General features: G+C 42.4%; 1 protein-coding gene across 11 annotated transcripts in view; it reads right to left on the bottom strand.

Moving 5' to 3' along the window:
• Window positions 1–22,754, bottom strand: part of PTPRM (protein tyrosine phosphatase receptor type M) — a 690,600-nt gene that overhangs the window by 394,299 nt on the left and 273,547 nt on the right. For all 11 annotated transcript variants that reach the window (XM_075920958.1, XM_075920953.1, XM_075920954.1 and 8 more), the window contains exon 6: window positions 6,306–6,480. In XM_075920958.1, coding sequence (XP_075777073.1) covers window positions 6,306–6,480 — 175 coding nt within the window. The remainder of the gene's footprint in view (window positions 1–6,305; window positions 6,481–22,754) is intronic.

The following is a 22,754-nucleotide window of genomic DNA, read 5'->3' as shown; positions in this document are numbered from 1 at the left end:
CATCAGAGATGGTTGACATCTAGAGGAAAAGGGATGCCAATTCAACAACACAGGTCCATGTCCTTCTAGCAGGGAGGAGGCCCAGGCTAACATGTCTCCTGTCAGCAGCTTGGCCTGGACAGAGGCATAGATTTGGGAATGTATCAGAAACAGTAGGCAGCACAAGTTCATGAGTCAGAGGCAGGAGACAAACTGGAGGTTGGAAACCATAAGTGAGATGCCAGGAGTCAAGTCAGGGAAGCAGCAGTGGGTAAGTAGGAGAAGAAAGTATAAGGCACGTAGTCCAGAGCAGGGTGTAAGCCAATTGTTCAGACAGCTTCTTCCTGCCAGGTTTAGGTAGGGTCAGCGGGCCAATCACCTGCACTAGGATGCTGTAAATAATTCCTCATGGAAAGAGCCTCACTCTGGGGCTAGGCTTCACAGGTCCCAGGCAAGCAATAGTCACGTGATAAGCTGTCAGGCTATGTCTAGACTACATTCCTCTTTCGAAAGAGGAATGTAAATGAGGCAAATTGAAAGTGCAAATGAAGCGCGGATTTAAATATCCCGTGTTTCATTTGCATATTCGCATCCAAGTGTTTTTTCGAAAAAGGATTTTTCGAAAGTAAAAGCATAGTCTAGATGGGATTCTTTAAAAAAAAAACACCCCTTTTTCAAAAATGAAGTGTAAAAATGAGGCGTACGGGTTCTTTTGAAAAAGGGGGGGGGGGGGGTAAAGAACCCTGTTTAGACTGTGCTTTCACTTTCAAAAAACCCTTTTTCGAAAAAGCACTCAGACGCAAGTAGCAAATGAAATGCGGGATATTTAAATCCGCACTTCATTTGCACTTTTGATTTGCCTCATTTACATTCCTCTTTCAAAAGAGGAATATAGTCTAGACGTGCCCCCAGATAGAGAGTTGTAGCATGGCTGCTCCCATGAACCGTGTGGGCCCAGGTTTGAAACCAATAGGTTCTGACACAAAGTAAATGTCTGCTATGTAAAATTTTCTCTCGGAATTTTAATGTTTTGCAAAGTTATAAGCAACTTAAGACAGTGTCTTATTAAAGTTGCCTGACACTTTTCATTATAATAGACAGTACTGCCACCTCTCTTTATAAGAGAGATAGTTAGAGAGAATACCAGGCACAGGCAGGCAAGTAAATAAAGAAAATATAAACATGCAGATACACTTAAGCATTACTTATGAGGTGTTGACACCCTCGATGACAAATCTTTAAGAATTTCTTAATTTTTTCCTCTGATCTCAAAATGATTTTGCCCTCAATTTTGATACACACGCTTTATTCTAAAGGCCCCAAATTCGTTCAATTCTATTCAAAGTGCTAAATCTTCCATTTGGCAAGATGAGAAATAAGAGCCTCTAACAGTACAGCTGGCTGCTCTTCCATGCCCTCACTTAAAAGCCTAACAAACCTCCTTCTAAACAGTCTGACACCTAGATTTACCTTGTTTGAACTCATAAGCAATTTCACTCCAATAATCTGATGACCTCAGAAAGGCTCATTTTGTTCTCCTGAATTGAATCTGATCACTATTAGAAAAGTTCAACCTGTGGGCCACATGTAGAAGACTAATTTACTTCACCAAATACATTTAATCAATTCCATTCCTCTATTTTCTTTCTGTTCAATGTTTGATTACTTTTATGTCACCTATTAGAAAAGAACTGCTGCGGTTTTTTTACAATAAGCAGGTGATCTGACAAGGCCAATTTCATGGCTCACATTAGACAGAGATAAAGTGACATTTCAATCCAATTTCCTGACAAATAGATGAGGATATTGTGTAGTCTGATCACACAGAATGACAAGTCACTGACTCTATTCAGTCTTTTCCGTCAGAATAAACTGTTGGGTAAATTGAAAAGTTTCCTTTTAGGATTCATTTAAATGAAGTAACTTTCATATTAAACGTAGACGAGATGTACAAACAACAGTCTTTGTCTTTTCTTCATGTGTGGAGGCCTGATACATTATTTAATGGCAAATTTTTTGTTCACTAAGAAGGCAATGTTCATATTTACCTTAATAATTATGCATAATAATAATGATTATGCATAATAATAAAGTACCACTGGGGGGGGGGGGGTGACAGTTCTTTCATGTGTTTTCCCTCCAGATATTAAAGGCTATGTTACACCTATTCCTGTTCAGATACACAAGTTTAGAGTAAGGATGCAAGGTGCTTTCCTACCCTGCAGATGGGTCAGACACAATCCCAGTTCTTGTGCCCCCAGGACTGGCTCCACAGTCCAAAGGATTTTGTAGTCTTTCCATTAACTCACTCACGCTAGGACACTAGGACCTGGATGGTATACCTGACTGCCACCACATGGCCTGGGGAAAAAATGATTAGAGGAGCCAGCTAGACACTCCAGATGGTTGAAGCAGAAACAGCCACACACTCAGAGCTTTCTTCAATTTTGCCTGGATTTTCTCTGCCTATCCTGGCCTGTTGTTTGTGCCAACCTTCCTCTCTTTATCCCTCGCAGTCTCCTCATCCAAGTGTCTCTCCATACATGCTCCTCTTGCCCTCTTCTCCCCTGCCCTGTCCTCCCTTCCCACCTTCCCTTTTCTTTCCGTTCCCAGCTGATCACTTCTTCCTCCTCCTCCTCCTCATTCCCCCTTCACTGAGCTTCTGTGGCACTGTACTTTTCTGACTTGTTTTCACCTTATTGACCCAGCTTTTGATGGCACATTCTCCAAGTCTTCTGTTGGAATGCTACATATTTCCATTCTAGACCACATCCCTCTTTTTCCTCTGAGCACACACTCTGTGAGCTCATTCAATTGCACTGATTCCCACCTCTTCCATTCTATTCTTTCCTTTTCCTCATCTGTCCATTCTAATTACCTAGCCACCTTTTATACCAAGCCCCCTACCACAATACCTTGCCAAAGCCCTGTTTATCCACTGGCTACACTTATAGCGGCGTCCTTATCTCAGGCTGTGTCTGTCTTCTCCCGTTTTTCTTCCTGTTCTGGAAGCACAACCCTCTCCTAGGCAGTCTGTACTTCATCCACTGTAATGCTACTCTTAACTCTCCACACTCTTTTGTTCACTCCTCTCTGATCCACAAACAAACATGCTCCTCTCCCATGTCCTCTCTTCCCACAGTCTAGCTAATTTGTTTTTCAATCAACTTTCCCTTTCCATCTGCCCTGAATTAAAAGACTTGGCACTCAACTTCAGCATCTGGTCACATCCTAAACTCCTTCCCTCATGCTCTGTCCTTTGTCTCATCTAACTGATTTTTCAGAATTTTTTGTGTGCGCTTATGATGCTTCTTTCATACAACTCCACGCATTCACACTCTACCATAGTATCTGATCACATGTCATCCTTGTGGTCTTTCAAATCCCTTCTTAAAACTAGTGTCTTTTGCATATGCTTTTTACAATGATTTCAGAAAAAAAGTATCTACTTTTCATAGTTTGTTCTTCGAGATGTGCGGCTCATGTCCATTGCAATTAGTTGTATGCACATCATGTGCACAAAGGTCAGAAAGTTTTTTCCCTATTGGTACCCATCAGGTCTGCTGTGAAGCCTTCAGGAATAGCACCTTCATTATTACAGTGTATATAGCTCCCTGTCAACCACCACCTGCACAGTCCCTTCTTAACGGGAAACTCCAACAGAGGAGAAGAGGGTGGGATTTGGAATGGACATGGGCATCTCTCAAAGAACAACAGTTATGAAGGTAGGTAACCATTTGCTTTTCTTCCCATGATTGTTCATTGTCCATTCCAATTAGGTGACTCTCAAGCAGCATCCTTGGAGGAGATATCCAAGTTCTCCTGGCTGCAAGTTGCAGCAATTCTGCCAAAGGCTGTGTCGTCTCTAGCCTGTTACATGATTGCATAATGAATAGTGAAGTTATGGATGTAAGACCATGTCCTGAATGTGGACTTGCACTAGAAATGAGCTTTTGTAGAGGGCACCATCAATGCAAGGACTGGAGTCTTGGCCAAGTTGTAGCTCTTCTTGATGCACAGTGTGATCCAGGATGAGAGGCACCAGGAGGAGATGAGGATCCCCTTCTGCTCTCAGAGAAAGCAATGAAAATGTGTGGAGACTTTTGAAACAGTTTTGTGCATTCATTCTAGAAAGCTAGGGCACACAATGTCCAGACAATGGAGCATGCTTTCTCTGTTGTTGGCATGTGGTTTAGGAAAGAAGACCAGTAGGACTACGTCCTGCTTTACATGTCCTGGGAGACTATGTCAGGAACGTGGGCATAGTTGCTCGTTGTCTTTATAGAAGACTATATAAGGAAGCTCAGGTATTAGTGCTTTGAGTTTGGAGACCTTTCTGGCTGAAGTTATGGCTACCGGGAAAGCTTCCTTCCAGGACAGGTAGAACAGGTAGTAAGAAGTTCAAAGGGGGACTCATAAGTCTGGAGAGAACCAAGGAGGAAGAGGTTGTCTCATTTGTGGATACAATCTGTCCAGCCCCATGAGGAGGCAATCTTCCATCGGATTTCCAAAACCTGACCTACCCACCAAAGGCAGAGATGGTGGCTGGGTATATCTTGATTGATGAGGTCATCAAACTCTAATGTTTCAGGCCCAGCAGTCAGATTAGAACAAATGCGATCAAAGCATGTTGTGGAGGTGTACATTTCTGTATAGGCCACAGAGGACCACTTTCACTTTGCCAAGTAAGTGGCTCAAGTGGAGGGCTTCCTACTAGGACATGCTGAACAGAATCTGAGCATTGAAGTTCTGACGGTTTCCATGCTGTGAGATGGAGGGATTCCAGGTTAGGGTGATGTCATCTGTGTCATGAGGTCCGGGAAAAAAAGAAAGGCTATTGGCCTGTCCACTGATAGGTCCAACAGTATAGTGAACCATTCTTGGCAGGACCATGCTGGCACTATGAGAGTCAGTCACGCTCTATCCTGCCGGAACTTGAGGAGGACCACATGTATGAGGGGGAAGGACAGAAATGGATATAGATTTGCACACGACAGATGAAAAGCATCTGTGATGGAGCTCCGGCTGTGGTTCAGAAAGGAACAAAACTGATGGCATTTCCTGTTGCTCTGCATCATGAACGTATTTATATGGGGAGAGCTCATCTCTGGAAGTTAGTGAGGGCAAAGTCTGCCTTGAACATTGGTGTTAAATAAGCTGCTGAGACGACCGGCGAGTTACTTTTGTGCTCCTGGCAGGTACAACACCTCCAGCTGGATCAAATACATGATATGGAAGTCCCACAGCTTGTGAGCTTCCTGGCACAAGGGAAAGAAATAAGCCACACCCCATTTGATTATAAAGAAGATTGCTGTGGTGTTGACCATCAATACTGGCACATACTTACCTTGAAAATCCTCTTGGAACATCTGGCATGCCAGACAGACCATCCTCAGCTCTCTCATTGCTGTGCAGTGATAATTCTGCCTAGGACCACAGGCCTTGCATTCTGATATTGCTTAGGTATGCTCCATGTTCTAGCGCCAAGCTGTCTGATCAACAATAGTGAGGGTTGTGACTGTGAGAAGGGTATTCCCGAACAGACTACCTGTGGCTTCCACCAACAGTGGGAACCCCAAGGGGGAGCATGACTCTTCTGTCCAAAGAGTACCAATTGGGTCTATACACCTGCACCAATCAGGGAGACACGGAGCAGCTTTTCTCGCCCCGGAGGACGAGGCCAGCGGGACCTCAGCGCGTCTGGGTGGTCCCGCCGCCCACATCCTCCAGGGTGAGAAAAGCCCGGTTCGTAAGTGCGGATCCGACATAAGTCGGATCCGCGTAATTCAGGGACTGCCTGTACAGCCATATCAGCACTGTTTTCTATGCTGCAACTGACCATCCTCATCTACAATCTTTTCACAATTGGAACTTTTCTGGTTGTTTTTAAAGCCTCCCATATGCCGTATAATTGTATTTTAAGAGTTTTCCTTTTCTTTTTTTTTTTCCATACCTCACAATAAAGACATTTTTAGGATACAGCTTCCACATAGGAGATACACTACCTGGAACATTCATTCCATTTCAGAAGAATCATCTAAATGCACATTTAAAATACATACATTTTAAAACAGCGTTTTTAGTACACAAGCAGTAGTAATAGTATTTAATAAATATTCCTTCAGTGTGGCATCTTTCATCAGTCATTAAGAGTAGGACATAGATATATGCAAAAATGATCTGATTCACATTTTTGGGGTGGGTTTCGGAGCCTTGGCTTTAATGGGGTACGGGTGACATAATTAATGAATTGCAATTGCATGCCCTCATTTCATACATTAAATACATACATATTATAAATAAATATATATTATATTATGAAATACCTTTGACTATCAGTTCTGCATAGCTTGATACTCCAGCTCCTCCTTCCGTGCGAATCATGCAGCGGTAATTGCCAGCATCTCGCTTTGTAGCGTTCACCACATTAAAAGAAGCTACAAATCGACGATCATTAGGCACATTTATGTCCTTCAAGGGCGCATCCCTTACATAAATTCCCTAGAGTAAGAAACAAAGTTAAAATGTCATTTTAAAATAAAAATATTTATTGAAACCCACTTTATTTCTTCACCTCTTACAAGGGGGGAGGGAGAGGAGAAGGATTTCCACCATGTAAGTTTTCTGTTCTATTCCAATTAAGGTTAAAACAACATCAGTAGGCAATTATTCATCTGGAACAACTGGCAAGGCTGTTCTGTACTCTTTATAGGTTAACTAATACATAGATTTAAGAACAATGGCACTTATTTGCTTGGTTTAGAATTTTTTTAAGTTATATGAAAATCAATCTCTTTCCTCCTTCCCCTAGACATACCAAGAAGAACATGGATCTGCCCTCGCCTGCATGTAAGGGAGACTACTTCACTCATGGCACTGTCCTTGCCTAGAGCCATGAATTGATCCAGGAATCCATCCATCATTACATGCATGAGGAGTAGGGATGTGAAAGGTTAAGCAGTTAACTGGTAACCATTCTCCTTACTGGGTGATGTTACTGGTTCTGATTAACCATTAATTGGTAGGGGCTAGCACAGCTCCCCGCCTGCCATGGGCAGGAGGCTGCTCCAGCCCTGCAGGGGGCCTGCTGTGGACAGGGGCTGCTCCAGCATCTTGAGCCTCTTCACCCTGCAGGCAGAGGCTGCTCCACCCGAGCTGAAGCAGCCCCTGCCCGGGGTGGGGAGACCACTCCAATCCAGTGGGCTGGAGCTCCCCCCCACCTGCTCCCCCTTTAATTAGTTAACCAATTAAACAGGATTTTACAGCCCTAATCAGTAGTAGTCTATATCAGTGTTTCTCAACCAGTGGTACGAGTACCCTTATGAGTACCCAAGAGACGTCTGGGGGGTACATCTAGGGTTACCAGGTAGGTTTAGAAAAAATACCGGACACACTTGATGGGGGGGGGGGCTGGCCAGGAGGAGGGGTGGGGGCAGTGCAGCTGGCCATGGGAGATGGCGGGGGCGAGGGGGCAGGGGCAGCACAGCTGGCTGGGAGAGATGGGGGGCAGAGCTGGCAGGCAGGGGCAGCGCGATTGGCCCAAGGAGATGGGGGGGAATCAGGGACAGCGCAGCTGGCTGGGGAAGATAGGGGGGTGCAACTGGGTCCAGCTGCGGCTCCACCACGTGCTCAGGAGCAGGAACAGGGCTTCTCCTCCTCCCCAAGGCATCAGACTCAGCCAGGGCTCCCAGCGCCAATCACGCCCCACCTTCCAGCCACTCCCCCCACCCCTGCTAGGCTTCCATCCGGCGCCCAGCTGGAAAACCAGGCAATACCGGACATTGCACCTGTCCGGTATTTTCTGGATTTTTTTTACCGGACAGAGGGCCCAAAAAAACGGACTGTCCGGTAGAAAACCGGACACCTGGCAACCCTAGGTACGTCAATACAACTGAAATTTGAAGAAAACTGAATTTTTGTTTCCAGTTTTACAGCATTTTATTATTGTACTTTTTACATCCAAAAATTTCATTGCCTGCCCGGCTACAATTAAGTTGTTCAAACAAATGTGTTGCAATGGCAGGAAAAAAAATGGTGTGTCTGAAAACTGGGGGTACTTGCACTTTTTTTGAAAAAAAGGGGTACTTTATTAAAAAAAAAAAAAAAAGGTCGAGAAACACTGATCTATTGACACTTATTTCTGCCAGGAGGCTAAACTAGATGACCTCTCAAAGTCCCTTCCAGTCATATGATTCTATGATTATCCTCACTGTAAATTAGCAAGAAACCTTCAAAAAAGTTAATGAAGACTGAGGCAACATTAACTTGAGCTGCTCCTGAATTTTTCAATAAAACATTTTTTGTCAGAAAGCACTTACCAAACAGAAACTTTTTCCTGTAATGTATCTGTTTCAAAATACCTGTCATTGGAAACATTGAAAGGTCCAGTCTGGAATTTCTGGTCAAAACCAAAGAAAGACAGAGACCCACTGCAGATTAACTAATAACTTTGTGGTTAGTCTGGCCCATTGACGAGGTGAGGGAGGGAGTCAAAGGGGGCAGTTGCCCCAGGGCCCAGCAATTCAAAAGGGCCCAGGGATCCCAGCTGATACGGCTTCTACCACAGCATCAGTGGTGGCAGCTGGAGCCCTGGACGCTTTAAATCGCAATTGGAGCACAGTGCACTCTAGGCAGCTTTGAGGGATAACAGGGTGCCACATGGTACACTCCACACAGTATTGAGGGTTGGCTGGCTCCATTTCACCCCAGCCCTCCCACCTGTGGCCTTGCCCATTCTGGGAGTGCAAAGCCAGGTTCCACCTTTCTCAGAAGCCCAGCAAGTCTGTCAGTCCCCCTATGGTTAAGGTCACATACCTGAGCTAAGAGAGACCTTAGTTCAAATTCTGTTCTAGATCAGGCAGAGGAAAGTCTTGAACCTGGGATTCTCACTTCTCATATGAGTGCTCACACTAGTACACTATTGGCTGTTTGGTGGGAAGGCAAGTCTAGGTGCTTGCCTGTCATAATGTTTGAGAAAAATTTCAAAAGTTGTCAGTTTCCCAGTCAATGAATGTTGAAACCTTAACTCTTTTTTGCTGCTCAGCACTACTTATTACTCATCCTATGTGCTCCTCTGAATTGTGAAGCATTCCACTTCCTCCAAATATCCAATGAGCTGATCAGAACTAGAGTCTCCAGACTGATGATGAGGCACAAGGCCTCACTACTAATTTCTGGGGAGACCTGGAGTTTGAGAGTTGAACTTTTTTTTATTCTGTGAAAGGAACCCTCATCCCCTTAGCAGGAGAATTCACAAAAAACCCTGAGAGGAATCTTATAGTATTTCAGGCCTTCTAGGATGTTTTTTTCTGCATAGGGGCATGCAGGGGCCAAATATAACTATTTGTTGTTTTTTTATGTGCCTGTGACTTTATTTAAGAACACAGAGCAGGCTACAGAACTTTATGAGACCTACCCTGCAAACTTTCTAAAGCAGCTGGTCCTCTATTTTCAACCCTAGGAATGTGTAGTGTGTGTTGCAATATTTAAGACCCATTAAGGAAGTGCTGAGCTCAGTTTGTTAATTATCGTGTTTAGTTGTCAACTTATTGAAAGTAACTTTAAAATACCATTAATAGCCATTGCAAGCTGCAAATAATGGTCACATTAAATTGGATATTGTACATAATTCATGAAGTTAGAGTCAATGTTAATCATAGCATTCATGCCAGAGTAGCAGAATATCACACAGTAAATAACGATTTGCATTATTTTAAATGAGTACTCTAATATAATGTAATTTCTCTTTTAAATGTAAATTTGTGGTGTCAGTCTTGTAATTTAAAATTTTAAAATTTTGTCAGATTTCCACAGTTGAAAATCAGAGGAGGTTAACTGTTTAAAAATGATTTAACCCCATAGCTGAGCACAACTTGAGATAATTACCACCTCCTTAAAATTCCTAGAAATTGTTTTCCTGGCAGAGTGGCATCACAATTATTGTAAACAAAGCCGAGAAAGAACCACTTCTAGCTAAACCACTATGTTCATTCCCTTTGCTTACAGTAGTTGTGATGTCATTCTGGCACAAAGACTCAGAAGTTAGCAGATAAGATTAGGTATTTAGGGAATTAATAATGTTTAAGTGCAGTACTCATTTCATTTTTAACACAACAGTCGTTTACCCTAATTATCAGAGTTGCTGAGTAATAACAGTGCCACTAATTTCATGTATAGTTTTGCACCCAGCACCTGTATATTCTTCCTTTTAACCTACTAACAAATGTGAAAAATATAATATAGACACAAGACAGGGATAGACACAAGGATACAAAGCCATGAGGGAAGACTTATCTTGTAGATTGCTTTTGGATATCTTTAAAGGAGGCTAAATTAAGGTAGGTAACATGCTTTTGGACTCATACTTCTCACTAGCCTGAAGTTTACTGGATTATCTCAATTACAACAGAACTGCAGAACCATTGAAGTGTACTGAAAATTATTCCCAGCTAAAATGACAGGTCTGAGTTCAGGTGGCTAGCCCCTAGCTGTTGTCCATGCTGCTGTTTTTAGCATACTAAGTCAAGTAGAACTAGCACAAGCCTGTCTACCTGAACTAGAAATCACATTGCCCAGCTGCAGTGCAGACATACACAGAGACTTTAACTCAAGCTGCTAACCCAAGATATAAATCAAGTTGCTGTGTCTTCACTGTCATTTTAATCCAATTTAACGAATATGGGTTAGCAAACCCAAATTACAACACAAACATTTTGTTTGCATCCAGACACGCCGAAAGTAAAATGTTGAAATTCTAAAGGATATATATCTATTTCCTGTGGATATGTGAAGAGAGAATGGATCTATGCATCTGAGAGACTAATATTATACCGTATATTCCGGCGTACAAGACGACCTCTGATGTTAAAAAACATCCCCCCAAAATCGGGGGTCGTCTTGTACGCCGGATGCACCGCCGCCGGAGCCCCTCCGCGGCTTTGAAAGCCTCGGGGGAAGCCGGCGGGGGGGCATCCCAGGCGCGCATGGGCTGCCCCCCCGCCGGAGCCCCTCCGCGGCTTTGAAAGCCTCGGGGGAAGCCGGCGGCGGGGCATCCCAGGCGCGCATGGGCTGCCCCCCCGCCGGAGCCCCTCCGCGGCTTTGAAAGCCTCGGGGGAAGCCGGCGGGGGGGCATCCCAGGCGCGCATGGGCTGCCCCCCCGCCGGAGCCCCTCCGCGGCTTTGAAAGCCTCGGGGGAAGCCGGCGGCGGGGCATCCCAGGCGCGCATGGGCTGCCCCCCCGCCGGAGCCCCTCCGCGGCGGCTTCCCCCGAGGCTTTCAAAGCCGCGGAGGGGCTCCGGCGGGGGGGCAGCCCATGCGCGCCTGGGATGCCCCCCCGCCGGCTTCCCCCGAGGCTTTCAAAGCCTCGGAGGGGCTCCGGCGGGGGGGGGGGGGCAGCCCAGGCGCTCCTGGCGGCTTTGCTCCCGGTGCCTCTGGTCTGCTGGGGACCATCTCCAGCAGACCAGGGACACCGGGAGCAAAGGAGGCGGAGGGGCGCTGGGGTATAAGATGAAACCCTATCTTTTAATTAAAAAGATAGGGGGTCGTCTTATACACCCAGTCGCCCTATACGCCGGAAAATACGGTAACCTCTTTTGTTTCATTGTGTTCCTGCCATCCTTTAAGTCTCCTGTGGATTCTCATTCACAAGCCTAATTTGCCTGATTTTTAATAGTCCACTTATGCCCCCCAAAAAGAAAAAAATGGTTTGATTAAGTGAGGGAAGTTTTAGCCTTAAGCTACACACCAGTTATTCTAATATCAATAACCTTGAATGAAACTAAAGGAGCATGGTGCCCATTTTGTGAGTGCAATCTATTCCATTCTCTTGCTCAAATAAACACTTAAGATGAAACTAATCAAATAGAGCACAGTTTGGCTGGAGATGATTTTGCACATTTTCAGCTCACTAAGGACTTCGGAGTTCAGCACACAGGTTGTTACTGGTTGCTGCAAAATTCACAAATGACTTCCAGAAAAGACATATTTATTGCTAACTTTACTTGAGACCAACTCAGTAAATATTAACCTTAAAAATTATGTTTAATACTTCCCCCCCTGACTTAAAGAGGTTTAGTTCTAAGTTGCCAGTTTTGAGAGACTAAAACACTAAAGAAATAAATCATTAACATAGGACTCCATAGTAGATCTCAGGGGAGAGAAAAGCAGCACTTTTTGATTTTCAAACTTTTTGAAAAATCATTTTTCAAAAGAAATTTAGTGTCAGTGGCTGGGGTTGTTCTGGTATCCCAGGGAACCTCAATCCTGTAATCAAAAGTAAAAGGGCAGTGCAGAAATAGCAATTGCGCTCATGCTCCCAAAAGCTTACTTGGAGCCATCAGAGAAAAGGTTGTGCAGCAGGAATAGAGAGGACTGCTAACGAATAAAAGTATTGGATGAGTTAAATCTGTTGGGGAGACTGGTAGCATCTCACCAATCAGATCAAAGTAAAATATGATACCCCTTTCAGCAATTGCAAATGGATAGATACAGGTTAGTATTTCTGTACACTATATAAAGGAGAGTTAGATTAGCAATGCTCAGTGCTAATCACATAACTATAGAGAACATTCTTCTCTTTTAGTACAGCTATGCTGTATCATTACTGGTAATGAACATAGCCTAATAAATCCTTTTTACAACAGACACCTTCATAATCTTGTGGGGGGACCTTCAGGCATTTTCGTCTATTACTACAACCAAAAAGCAGTCACAACCAAAAAAACGGAGAGAAAGGTCCAAAATTGAGATCAGACTTTTTTTATATGGCTTAAGCACATTTCATTTAAAGGTTTTACTACAGAAGAAGAGAAATAAATTTCTCAGTATCCTAATGACAATGGTTCTCCATACAATTTTCTTAGTTTACATGTAAATAGTTTTCCAGGTTTTATTCACATTGCAAATTTGTGTCAACAATTCAAGTTGCAATGATGCAGGTTTTTTTTTTTAAATAGATTTTTGTTTTTATTCACTCAACTTACTTTGAAAGGTAGGGGAGAAAATAAATTTATCTCAAAGTGGATAATTTTATATAGTACCTTATTTCTTAAAGGAGCTAAAATCAAAATACAGTTTACTTTATTGACATTTTAAGTAATTTCACGTGCATTTTACTTTGCATTGCTTCATTCAAGAATTACATTAATTTTGAGACAACAATGCTTACACAGATGTGCATGAGTGCAAAGGGATCCTTTTTTATTGTACCGTCCATGGCCAATTAAGTTATTCTGTTTCTTTTCCTGAGAACAGGATCTTTCGAAAAATCGCCCTGTTGTCAGAAAAACCGCATCTAAACCGTGGTTTCAGTTTCGAAATGGTGCTTGTTCAAAACAGCACCAGGATGCAATTATGCAAATGAAGCACAGGATATTTAAATCCCCGATTCATTTGCACTTTCGATGTATCTAATTGACATCCCTCTGCCGACAGAGGGGTGTAGTTTAGATGTAGCCGGAGGGACTAAAACCAGGGGTATTTGGGCCACTGGAAGGCCATGCAGAACCACCTCCCAAGGAGTACTGTGGAGGTAATGTATAAACAAATGAATGGAGATATACCTATCTTCTAGCAGTAGACGGACCTTGAAAGGTTATTGAGTCCAGTCCCCTGCCTTCACAGCAGGACCAAGTACCATCCTGACAGATTTGCCCCAGATCCCTAAACAGCCTCCTCAAGGATTGAACTCACAACCCTGACTGTAGCAGGCCAATGCTCAAACCACTGAACTATCCCTCCCTCAATCTGGAAAACTTAGTTAGAAGGGCTGCATAGTGCAGTATGAATATATTAGTATGACCTGGAGATCCAACTCCAGCAATTGTAAACCCAGGTTTACAATACAGTGTGGATGTTCAAGTTTAGCAGAATAAAGACTTCTGTTAAACCAAATATTCCAGCACACATTATTTAGTATTCATGGTTGTGGGAGAAAAAAATCTTATTTAGCTTGCAGATAAACACAGGCTGAAACCCCAGATGTAATGGTGGCAACATGCGAAAGTCACAGAAAAGAGAACTGGACACAATTTTATATTTGGCCAAGCTAGAATGAAAAGGAGTAGGCTAATGGTTAAATCAGACTTACAGTCTCTTTTATACAATGATTTAACGTAAATCAACAGCAATTTACCAGCAACAAGATAGATATTAAACCTATCAGGCAGTTTTACCAAAAATCAGAGCAATACATTTAAAGACATTGACATTCTAGGATGTTAACTCCAACAATTTAGGTAAATTAATCAATCAATCTCAAGTCTTAAAAACACAAAACCCTCTCTTGCCAGTTCAGGCTTAAAAGGAAACATAGGTCAATCAAGCTTTATATTCATAAAGGTGAAGTAAGCAGCTGTTCATTTATTTAATAAAAAAGTCTGTGTTAAACTCCTTTCAAATATGCACATTTGTAAAATGACTATTACATTCATACCACTGGGATCACTACTAACAGCAGTAGTGCCAGAAATAATTTTGTTTAAACCATGCATATAATATAAATCAAGCAGTAATTTAATACCTTAGCAAAATTGCTTTCTAGAGTTGTTTTCATTCTAATAATTAAAATAGTAGTTGGACCTCTGATTGTCTAGAATAGTCAAACATTTATCTTGATTATGAAAGCTATCTAGATAGAAAAACCAGACCCGGTGATTATCCCCTCCTTATTCAACATGCATATATTAACAAGTACATTTCAATCAACTAATGAGGCCAACCTTGAAAAATGGAATTCTAAATAGTACTGTCCTGTTTGGAATACGTCTATTTCAAATATTAGCTGGAATTGCATTCTGCAAGTTTAATTATCCGAAATTCAGACAAAACATTATTTTGGGGAACTTTACAGCAAAGATTTCAAATTTTAACATTTGAATATTTGCTCATTGATGTTTCTCCCCAGTCTACAATGCTATCCATAAATCTTTGTGATTTCATCTGCAAATGAATGCTGAATAAAGCAATCATATAATAATATACAAGTTACACATCTAGCACTAGGATTAGCAAATATGAATTGATGACGTGATCCGAATCATCCAATAGAGATGAAATCAAATAGAGAGACGGGAAGTATCAATAGCTTTCTTGCATTTTCTGGAGTCATTAAGATTGACATAATTTCCCAAAAATAGCTGCTCTGAGTTTTTCTACAAAAGTTCCTTGGTATCATGCTGACAAAAGCCAGGGCTGTTTTATTACTACCATGTGGTATTAAAAGAAAGTGCTCACCAAACAATTTATATATTTTGTCTTTAACAAGTCAGTGCAACTGAAAATTGTTATCAATTCTTAAATATGTTTAATGCTTATTAGAATTATAAAGAATGTTTTTCCATCACTTTAAAACAGAACATAAAAAAATAAAAGCAAAACCACTTATCCGTAACTTTAGCTTATGCAGAAAGACACAACAATTAGAAAATGTCCCACTCTAAAGATAGATTTTGTACTTCTTTGTAAGGAAAAATTGTTGCAGCAGTCCTACATGTTGGATTTAACATCCTAGAACACTAATGTGCCTCTGGAGCAGAAACAAAATAGAATTTTGTTAAACATTTCTGATGTTTAAGAAATCTGTCCATTTTTAAACCTGTTCAGCTAATAAAATGCCATTGATAAGCAGTCAGCCACAATGTCATGGCTGGTTCTCTGATACACAAAAATAAATTTTATTTCACCTGTTTATTAAAAATTATGATACCTGGGATCACCACCTGGCTAGCAATCCTAAAATGAAATGTATTTATAGTTGTCCTTTTTGGCACTGTGCAAATATGAAGGCTCCATGAAGGCTCGGGGGTAAAGGACTGCCTGCTAAAGATGTCATTCATTAGGATATTGCTCAATGGAATTTTTCAGATGTTTTCCTGCTTCTTCTGAGCACATCACAGGGTAGCTAAAACATAATGCACCTGACATCCCAAACCCTCTTCACATAAGAAATGTTAACTTCCTGGGAAGAAAAGAAGGGATGGGATGGGATGGGATGAGAACATTCCAGCGTTTTAGTATATTCTAATATCTAAGTTCTGGACACAATACAAAATCTGCTTAAATTTTAAAACAAAAGAGTAGCAGACCCCAAATTATTGCCATTGGGTTCTGATGTAACAAAGTGGGGGCAAGAAGGGGTGATACAAGAAATGCTAAAAGAACTCAGACATATGGAGCATGCTGTTTGACCATATTCTGAAAGACAAAGCGAGCCACCTAGCTGCCTCCTGAAATAGAGACTTTCTGGAGAGGAAGGAGCAAGCAACTGGTTACTCTATCTCTGTGGGTGCAGGAAGGTAGATGCCTGACTATTCCACAGAAAGACAGATCCAGAAGTGTACAAAAGTACCTAGCATGAAACTGGCGCTGTAAAAATAATCATAAGAATAATATAAATAGTAAGAAATAAGGGGAGGCTGATGTGGATTTTTTTGCCAGGGGTGTTTCAAAATGAATTGTGGAAGCACAGGAACAGGAAACTTTCTTTCTATCTCCATCCTTCAGGCTCATTTTACTTTATTCTTTTTAAATGTTGGTAGGGGTTTATCAAACACTGGCTGTAACAGGTTTGAGAGTATTGTGCTTACAACAGAAAAGAATGTTGACGCTTCAAAGTGAATGATGCTCAGGTCTGGTATCTGGGCTATGCAGTCTTGGTTGATTCACCAGTTCACTATTCAAAATAGCTCCAATGGCTGCAATTCTTCCATGCGGATTATGGTGGAGTAGGAAGTTTGTTTCCCTCCTTTACTGAAGTGGTGCAGTCCTACAAGAGTTGTTTATGCTGCCAGCACAAAATGGGTTTTGTGCCAATGGCTTTCTATCTTTCTGTCTGTCTACTTCACAGGCTGTAGGTTATTTGATAATCACACTGAGTGGTGGGTGAGGGGACTGGCACCAAGAGGCATCAATAACAAGGGCTATCAGGTGACTGTAACATCAAACTAACTTACTGGTAATTGGCCTTGTACTTGTGTGGCCTACAACCTAGATTCTGAGTTCCCTATGTGACAGACTGATAATATCAAGTAATATTCCAAACATACCTTATGTAATTAAGATAAACTTTACTGAAGGAGAGTTAGTACCTTTTGGGAACATTCACAGTTCAATTGTGTATGTATTGTTATGGCACTGTACGCACCCTTTCTAGTGTGTGTAGGTTCTCTAACAGCCCTTTGAGGCCAACCCCTTGAGCATTCTGCATATACTAGTTCAAGTTGTTCCCTGGAGAAACTAACCATTTTTTTTTAAACAAACAGTCTAATTTTAAAGTGGCTCAGGGGTTTCTTCTGCTCCTGCTCAAGTCATTGTGAGAGAGTTACAGTGATGTTTGATAATCTTACAAGCATATGTGTACGTTTTTATTGTTTTTAGCAAACATTCTCTGCAATGCTTTCGATCTTAGGAATACAGTTGGCTTGCCAAGGAAGTTGCTGTGTGGTACCTTGTAACTACAGTAATTACACCTGTTAACTGTCTCTAAAGCACAAGCAAGGTGGTATCTTTGGGCAAACTGTCTGTGCTGTGAATTCAACCATGAAGGCCAGACACACACTGGTACAGATTTTTCCAGTTGCAGCCTCGATGATTTTCTATTTCTCATATAACTTTTATGAGTTGTATTTTTAATAGCTGAGGATGAAGTTGTGACTCAGGAACCTCCTAATGACAACTGCCGGCAAAAGGCACCGAGGCTGTACAGAGTTTTACAGGGATCCCCTAGATCAGGGCTACTCAACACATGGCTCGTGGGCCACATGCAGCCCGCGGCCCATTTGTTTGCGGCCCACAGTGCAGTTTGGGTTTATGTGTGGCTCAACTTGCTTTCCGCAGGTGGAAGACAAAGCAAAAAAGTAATCAGTATAATGATCTTCTGTTGATATATGTTTTAGCATTTAAATTCCTGGACATCATTAAAAGTGCTGTCATATGGGTGGAAATCAGGTAAGTACAAGTAGTCCCCGGGTTACATGGATCCGACTTACATCGGATCCCTACTTACAAACGGGGTGAGACAACCCCGCACTAGCTGCTTCCCCTCAGCAGACCAGGGAGACGCGAAGCTAGCGCTCCCCTCAGCAGACCAGGGAGACGTGGAGCGGCTTTTCTCAGCAGGCACCTCAGCTTGAGAATAAAGGACTGAGGGAAGTGGGAGAATAAAACTGAGCTCTGGAGAAATGTTTGGCTAGTTTCCCCCCTACCATATGTACCAGTTCCAACTTACATACAAATTCAACTTAAGAACAAACCTACAGTCCCTATCTTGTACGTAACCCGGGGACTGCCTGTATTGCATTTTGCTAATATCAGCAGAACCGACTTAAATGGGACCTAAGTGTTGTGTAGTCCTGCTTTAATCTTTGTATTCATGCCAGTCAGTGTGAAAGAAGCTATCTGCATGTATATGCAATCACACTTAAGTTTCGGCCCTTGGCATGCCCTGTGAGTATTATGGCGGCGCCCAGGGCTTCCAAAGTTGAGTAGCCCTGCCCTAGATCTTAGTAACAGGCAGTCCCCGGGTTACATGGATCCAACTTACATCGGATCCCTACTTACAAACGGGGTGAGGCAACCCCACACTAGCTGCTTCCCCCCAGCAGACCAGGGAGATGTGAAGCTAGCGCCCCCTCCCCCAGCAGACCAGGGAGACGCAGAGTGGCTTTTCTCAGCAGACACCTCAGCTTGAGAATAAAGGACTGAGGGAAGTGAGGTGTGGAAGAATAAAACTGAGCTCTGGAGAAATGTTTGGCTAGAGTTTCCCCTACAATATATACCAGTTCCGACTTACATACAAATTCAACTTAAGAGCAAACCTACAGTCCCTATCTTGTATGTAACCTGGGGACTGCCTGTATTAATTAGTTCACCAAAGGATGGCATGTAAGATCTCTACCAAGATCCTACTAGTCATCATAGTCAATCTGAAATGCATGTACGGATAACATTTAAGACATTATGTATTTATACTGCAAATTATAAGTTCTCAAAGCCTTAGAGTTAAGGTAAGCAACAAAGAAATGACTGAGGTGTTAAACTGGTTTCTTTCAAGCAGGAGGTGGCTGGTGTTATCTCTGGTCTGGTCATAGTAATAATGTATGTACAATGTATATGTGCTTACATATGGTGCCAGATGCTGACTGAAAATTGACAGGAAGAATGCCACAGGAAAAATATAATTAGCAAGGAAAACCAACAATGGGGTACGGAGAACCCTGCACCGTTCACCTAAAAGGAGTATTTGTCTCATGAACAGAAAATCAGAGACAAATATGACTGTAAAATGTGGGAAGGACTTTCTGTAAGGCAGAAAAGCATCTAGTTTAAATAAGTGTAAGTTCCAAAATGCTTGATTGATTTCACATTTAACCCTTGTTTGCCATTCTTTTACTTGCTCTCACTGAACTCACTCTTTTTTGTTAAACCAATTTTGTTGGTTTTTACTATAAACCTTATTTAACCACATTAAGCAGAGCAGTGTTCTGAAGTGATATACGCTAGAGTGTAGCATTCCCATGGGAACACCAAATCTGTGAATACTCTGAGCATTTGGTGGAACAGGGGCTGGGCACTCCAGGAAAATGCTTGGAGGGCTCAGAGGCTCGTGTGTGCCTCAGTGATAACCTGTAGAGAGAGCAGAGCCAGCGTAGGACTAGAGGAAACTGCTTGGGTTACCCATTCAGTAGGAGAGCTGACTCCTAGAGGGCACAGACTCTGCTTCCTCATACTTACAACAAATGGGAGCAAGGTACCTCACCGCCCTGGGGTGCCTCTAGGAAGTGTCACAGAAGTCTATATATTTCTTGTGTCTTCACTATCACCAGCTTTTTTACATTTAGAAACCATATTGCAAAAATCTTATGCATCAATGAAAGATTCACTAAATCCACATCAAGGAATAAATCTGAATAATTTATGCTGACTAATTCATTGGGACCAAATCCCTGCAAAGAGAGAGGAAATTGAAAGAGATTTGTCTAGTAATTTTGATACATGGTCTCTGAAAAGAGCAGAAATACCTGGAGGACAGGCAGAAACCATTATGCGTCTTATACTATCCAAAAGCATAATACATTTTTATAAAAAAGCCAAGATGGGTGAAATGACAAGGGTCTAGATTCTTATTTAATTACATCAGTTTTAACTTCAGTGTAACTCCATATTATTTATTTTTTGTGAAATCAGAACTAGCCCCCAGATTTGGCCCCAAAGAACTTACACATCTGGCAGTTGAAAGCCTATGCCTATCACATAGGTGTGATTTGTAAGTTATGTAAAAAAGCTGAAAAGGCTAAGAATGTAATAATTGGACATTAAAGGACCATGAATCACCATGATGATTCAACCTGGTGATATTCTAAACAAAAAGAGCTCTTCAACATGCTTGCACCTTTTTGCATTACTTTATATGCACTTGGACATTTTAGGCTTTAGAGTGATACAACTGACATTCCTGAAACCATTTTACTATATAAAGATTAGTTGTGGTGCACTGAGCATGTGAACTTGGTGAACAGTTTTTCTCTTATCTAGGGGTATGTCTACACTACATAGTTTTGTCAGAAAAATGGCTGTTCTTCTGACAAATCTTCAGTTACGTCCACACTGCAATTGTGTTTTTTTGAAAGAACAGAGGGGATTTTCCGACAGCAATACTCCTCTTTCTATGAGGAAGAACGCCTTTTCCAAAAAAGCTCTTTCAGAAAAAGGTGTGTGTGGATGGAGGGTTTTCTTTCAAAAGAAGAGGCTTCCAGGAAATTAAACAGGTGCCCTGGTGGACACTCTGTCTAAAGTAATCACAACTCTATAGTTCCTGTCTCCTGGCATTTCTTAAAGCTGCAGGCACCCTGGATAAGCCTTATGGCAGGAAGCCGGCCCAGGAGCAGCACCTGACCGCAAGGCTATCCCTGCTGCAGGCTTGCTCACCCATGGCAGAGCCACAAGCCCCCCAAGACCCTCCTGGCCCTCGCAGGGAGCAGCCCCAGAAATGTGGCCTTCCACATGTGGAAGTTTTGGAGCCACTGCTGGTCGTCCCACCACTCCATGACCAGTTGGTCCCACCAATCGGAACTAGTGTCGAGCCTCCAAAAACACCTCTCCACTAGTGTAGCTCCTGCACCCTAGTAGAGGGTCCCAAGAATGAGCTCTGGGGTGAGCTTGTGCAGAACCAGGAAGGCAGCTGGCACAAAGTGCTGCAGAAACTGCCGCATGGGTGTGTGGAACCATCACATGCCCAGGGGCAGCTCCAGCTCCGTGGCACAAAGGAAAAAGATGTGGCATCTAAAAATAAGCAGTGCAACCAAAGCACACACTGCAAGAGCTTTGCTGTACCTTGAAGAGGTAGCAAGCATACAGGAGAAGCAGAGAAACAACTGTCCAGAGGGGTCCCTTTAAGCGCGACCTGCAAGGCTCTGGCACCAACACTCGGAAGCAACAGGTGACCTAAATCCCTGGCTGAAGTGGTTGCAGGTGGCCTTTTATGCAAGAGAGCATCCAATCGGTCTGGACTCTCTCTTTTGAAAAAGCAGATCACTTTTTCAATGCATGTGTGTGTGTGTGTGGACGCACTCTTTTGAAATAATTTTTTTTTTTGGAAGATCTCTTCCGAAACAAAACATTTTTCAAAAGAAGCTTGCAGTCTAGATGTAGCCTCAGAGAGTCGCGAGAAGGTTTCAGCTGCCTTGAGAACAGATGGATTAGAGGCACAGAGCCAAAGACACTTCTGGGTTTCATTACAGAGATAAGAGTCAGAGCCCACCAGGGGTACATCTACACTGCAACACTATTTTGAAATAACTAGCGTTATTCCAAAACAACATAGTTTGCATCTATACAGCAGGCAATTATTTTGAAATAGTGTGAAAATACTGTCAAGTTGGAGAACTTCTTAATGCAACTCCTGTAACCCTCAATGTATGAGAAATAAGGGAAGTCGGAGGAAGAGTGCTGTATTTTGAAATAAGTGCTGTGTAGATGCTCCCAATTTCAAAATAAGCTATTTTGAAAGAAGATACACAATTACATAAGAACATAAGAATGGCCGTACCGGGTCAGACCAAAGGTCCATCTAGCCCAGTATCCTGTCTACTGACAGTGGCCAGCACCAGGTGCCCCAGAGAGGGTGGACCGAAGACAATGATCAAACAATTTGTCTCCTGCCATCCCTCTCCAGTCTCTGACAAACAGAGGCCAAGAATACCATTTTATCCCCTGGCTAATAGCCTTTTATGGACCTAACGTCCATGAATTTATCCAGCTTCTCTTTAAACTCTATTATAGTCCTAGCCTTCACAGCCTCCTCTGGCAAGGAGTTCCACAGGTTGACTACACGCTGTGTGAAGAAGAACTTTCTTTTATTAGTTTTAAACCTGCTACCCATTAATTTCATTTGGTGTCCTCTAGTTCTTCTATTTAGGGAACTAATAAATAACTTTTCTTTATCAGTCCTCTCCACGCCACTCATGATTTTATAGACCTCTATCATATCCCCCCTCAGTCTCCTCTTTTCTAAACTGAAAAGTCCCAGTCTCTTTAGCCTCTCCTCATATGAGACCCGTTCCAAACCCATAATCATTTTAGTTGCCCTTTTCTGAACCCTTTCCAAGGCCAAAATATCTTTTTTGAGGTGAGACCACCACATCTGTACACAGTATTCAAGATGTGGGCATACCATAGTTTTATACAGGGGCAGTAAGATATTCTGGGTCTTATTTTCTATCCCTTTCCTAATAATTCCTAGCATCCTATTTGCCTTTTTGATTGCCGCTGCACTCTGTGTGG

This window comes from Pelodiscus sinensis, chromosome 2, assembly GCF_049634645.1.
Source record: "Pelodiscus sinensis isolate JC-2024 chromosome 2, ASM4963464v1, whole genome shotgun sequence".
Classification (NCBI taxonomy): Eukaryota; Metazoa; Chordata; order Testudines; family Trionychidae; genus Pelodiscus; species Pelodiscus sinensis.
Note: the sequence above shows the minus strand (reverse complement) of the source record. Positions and strands in the feature narration are given on the sequence as shown.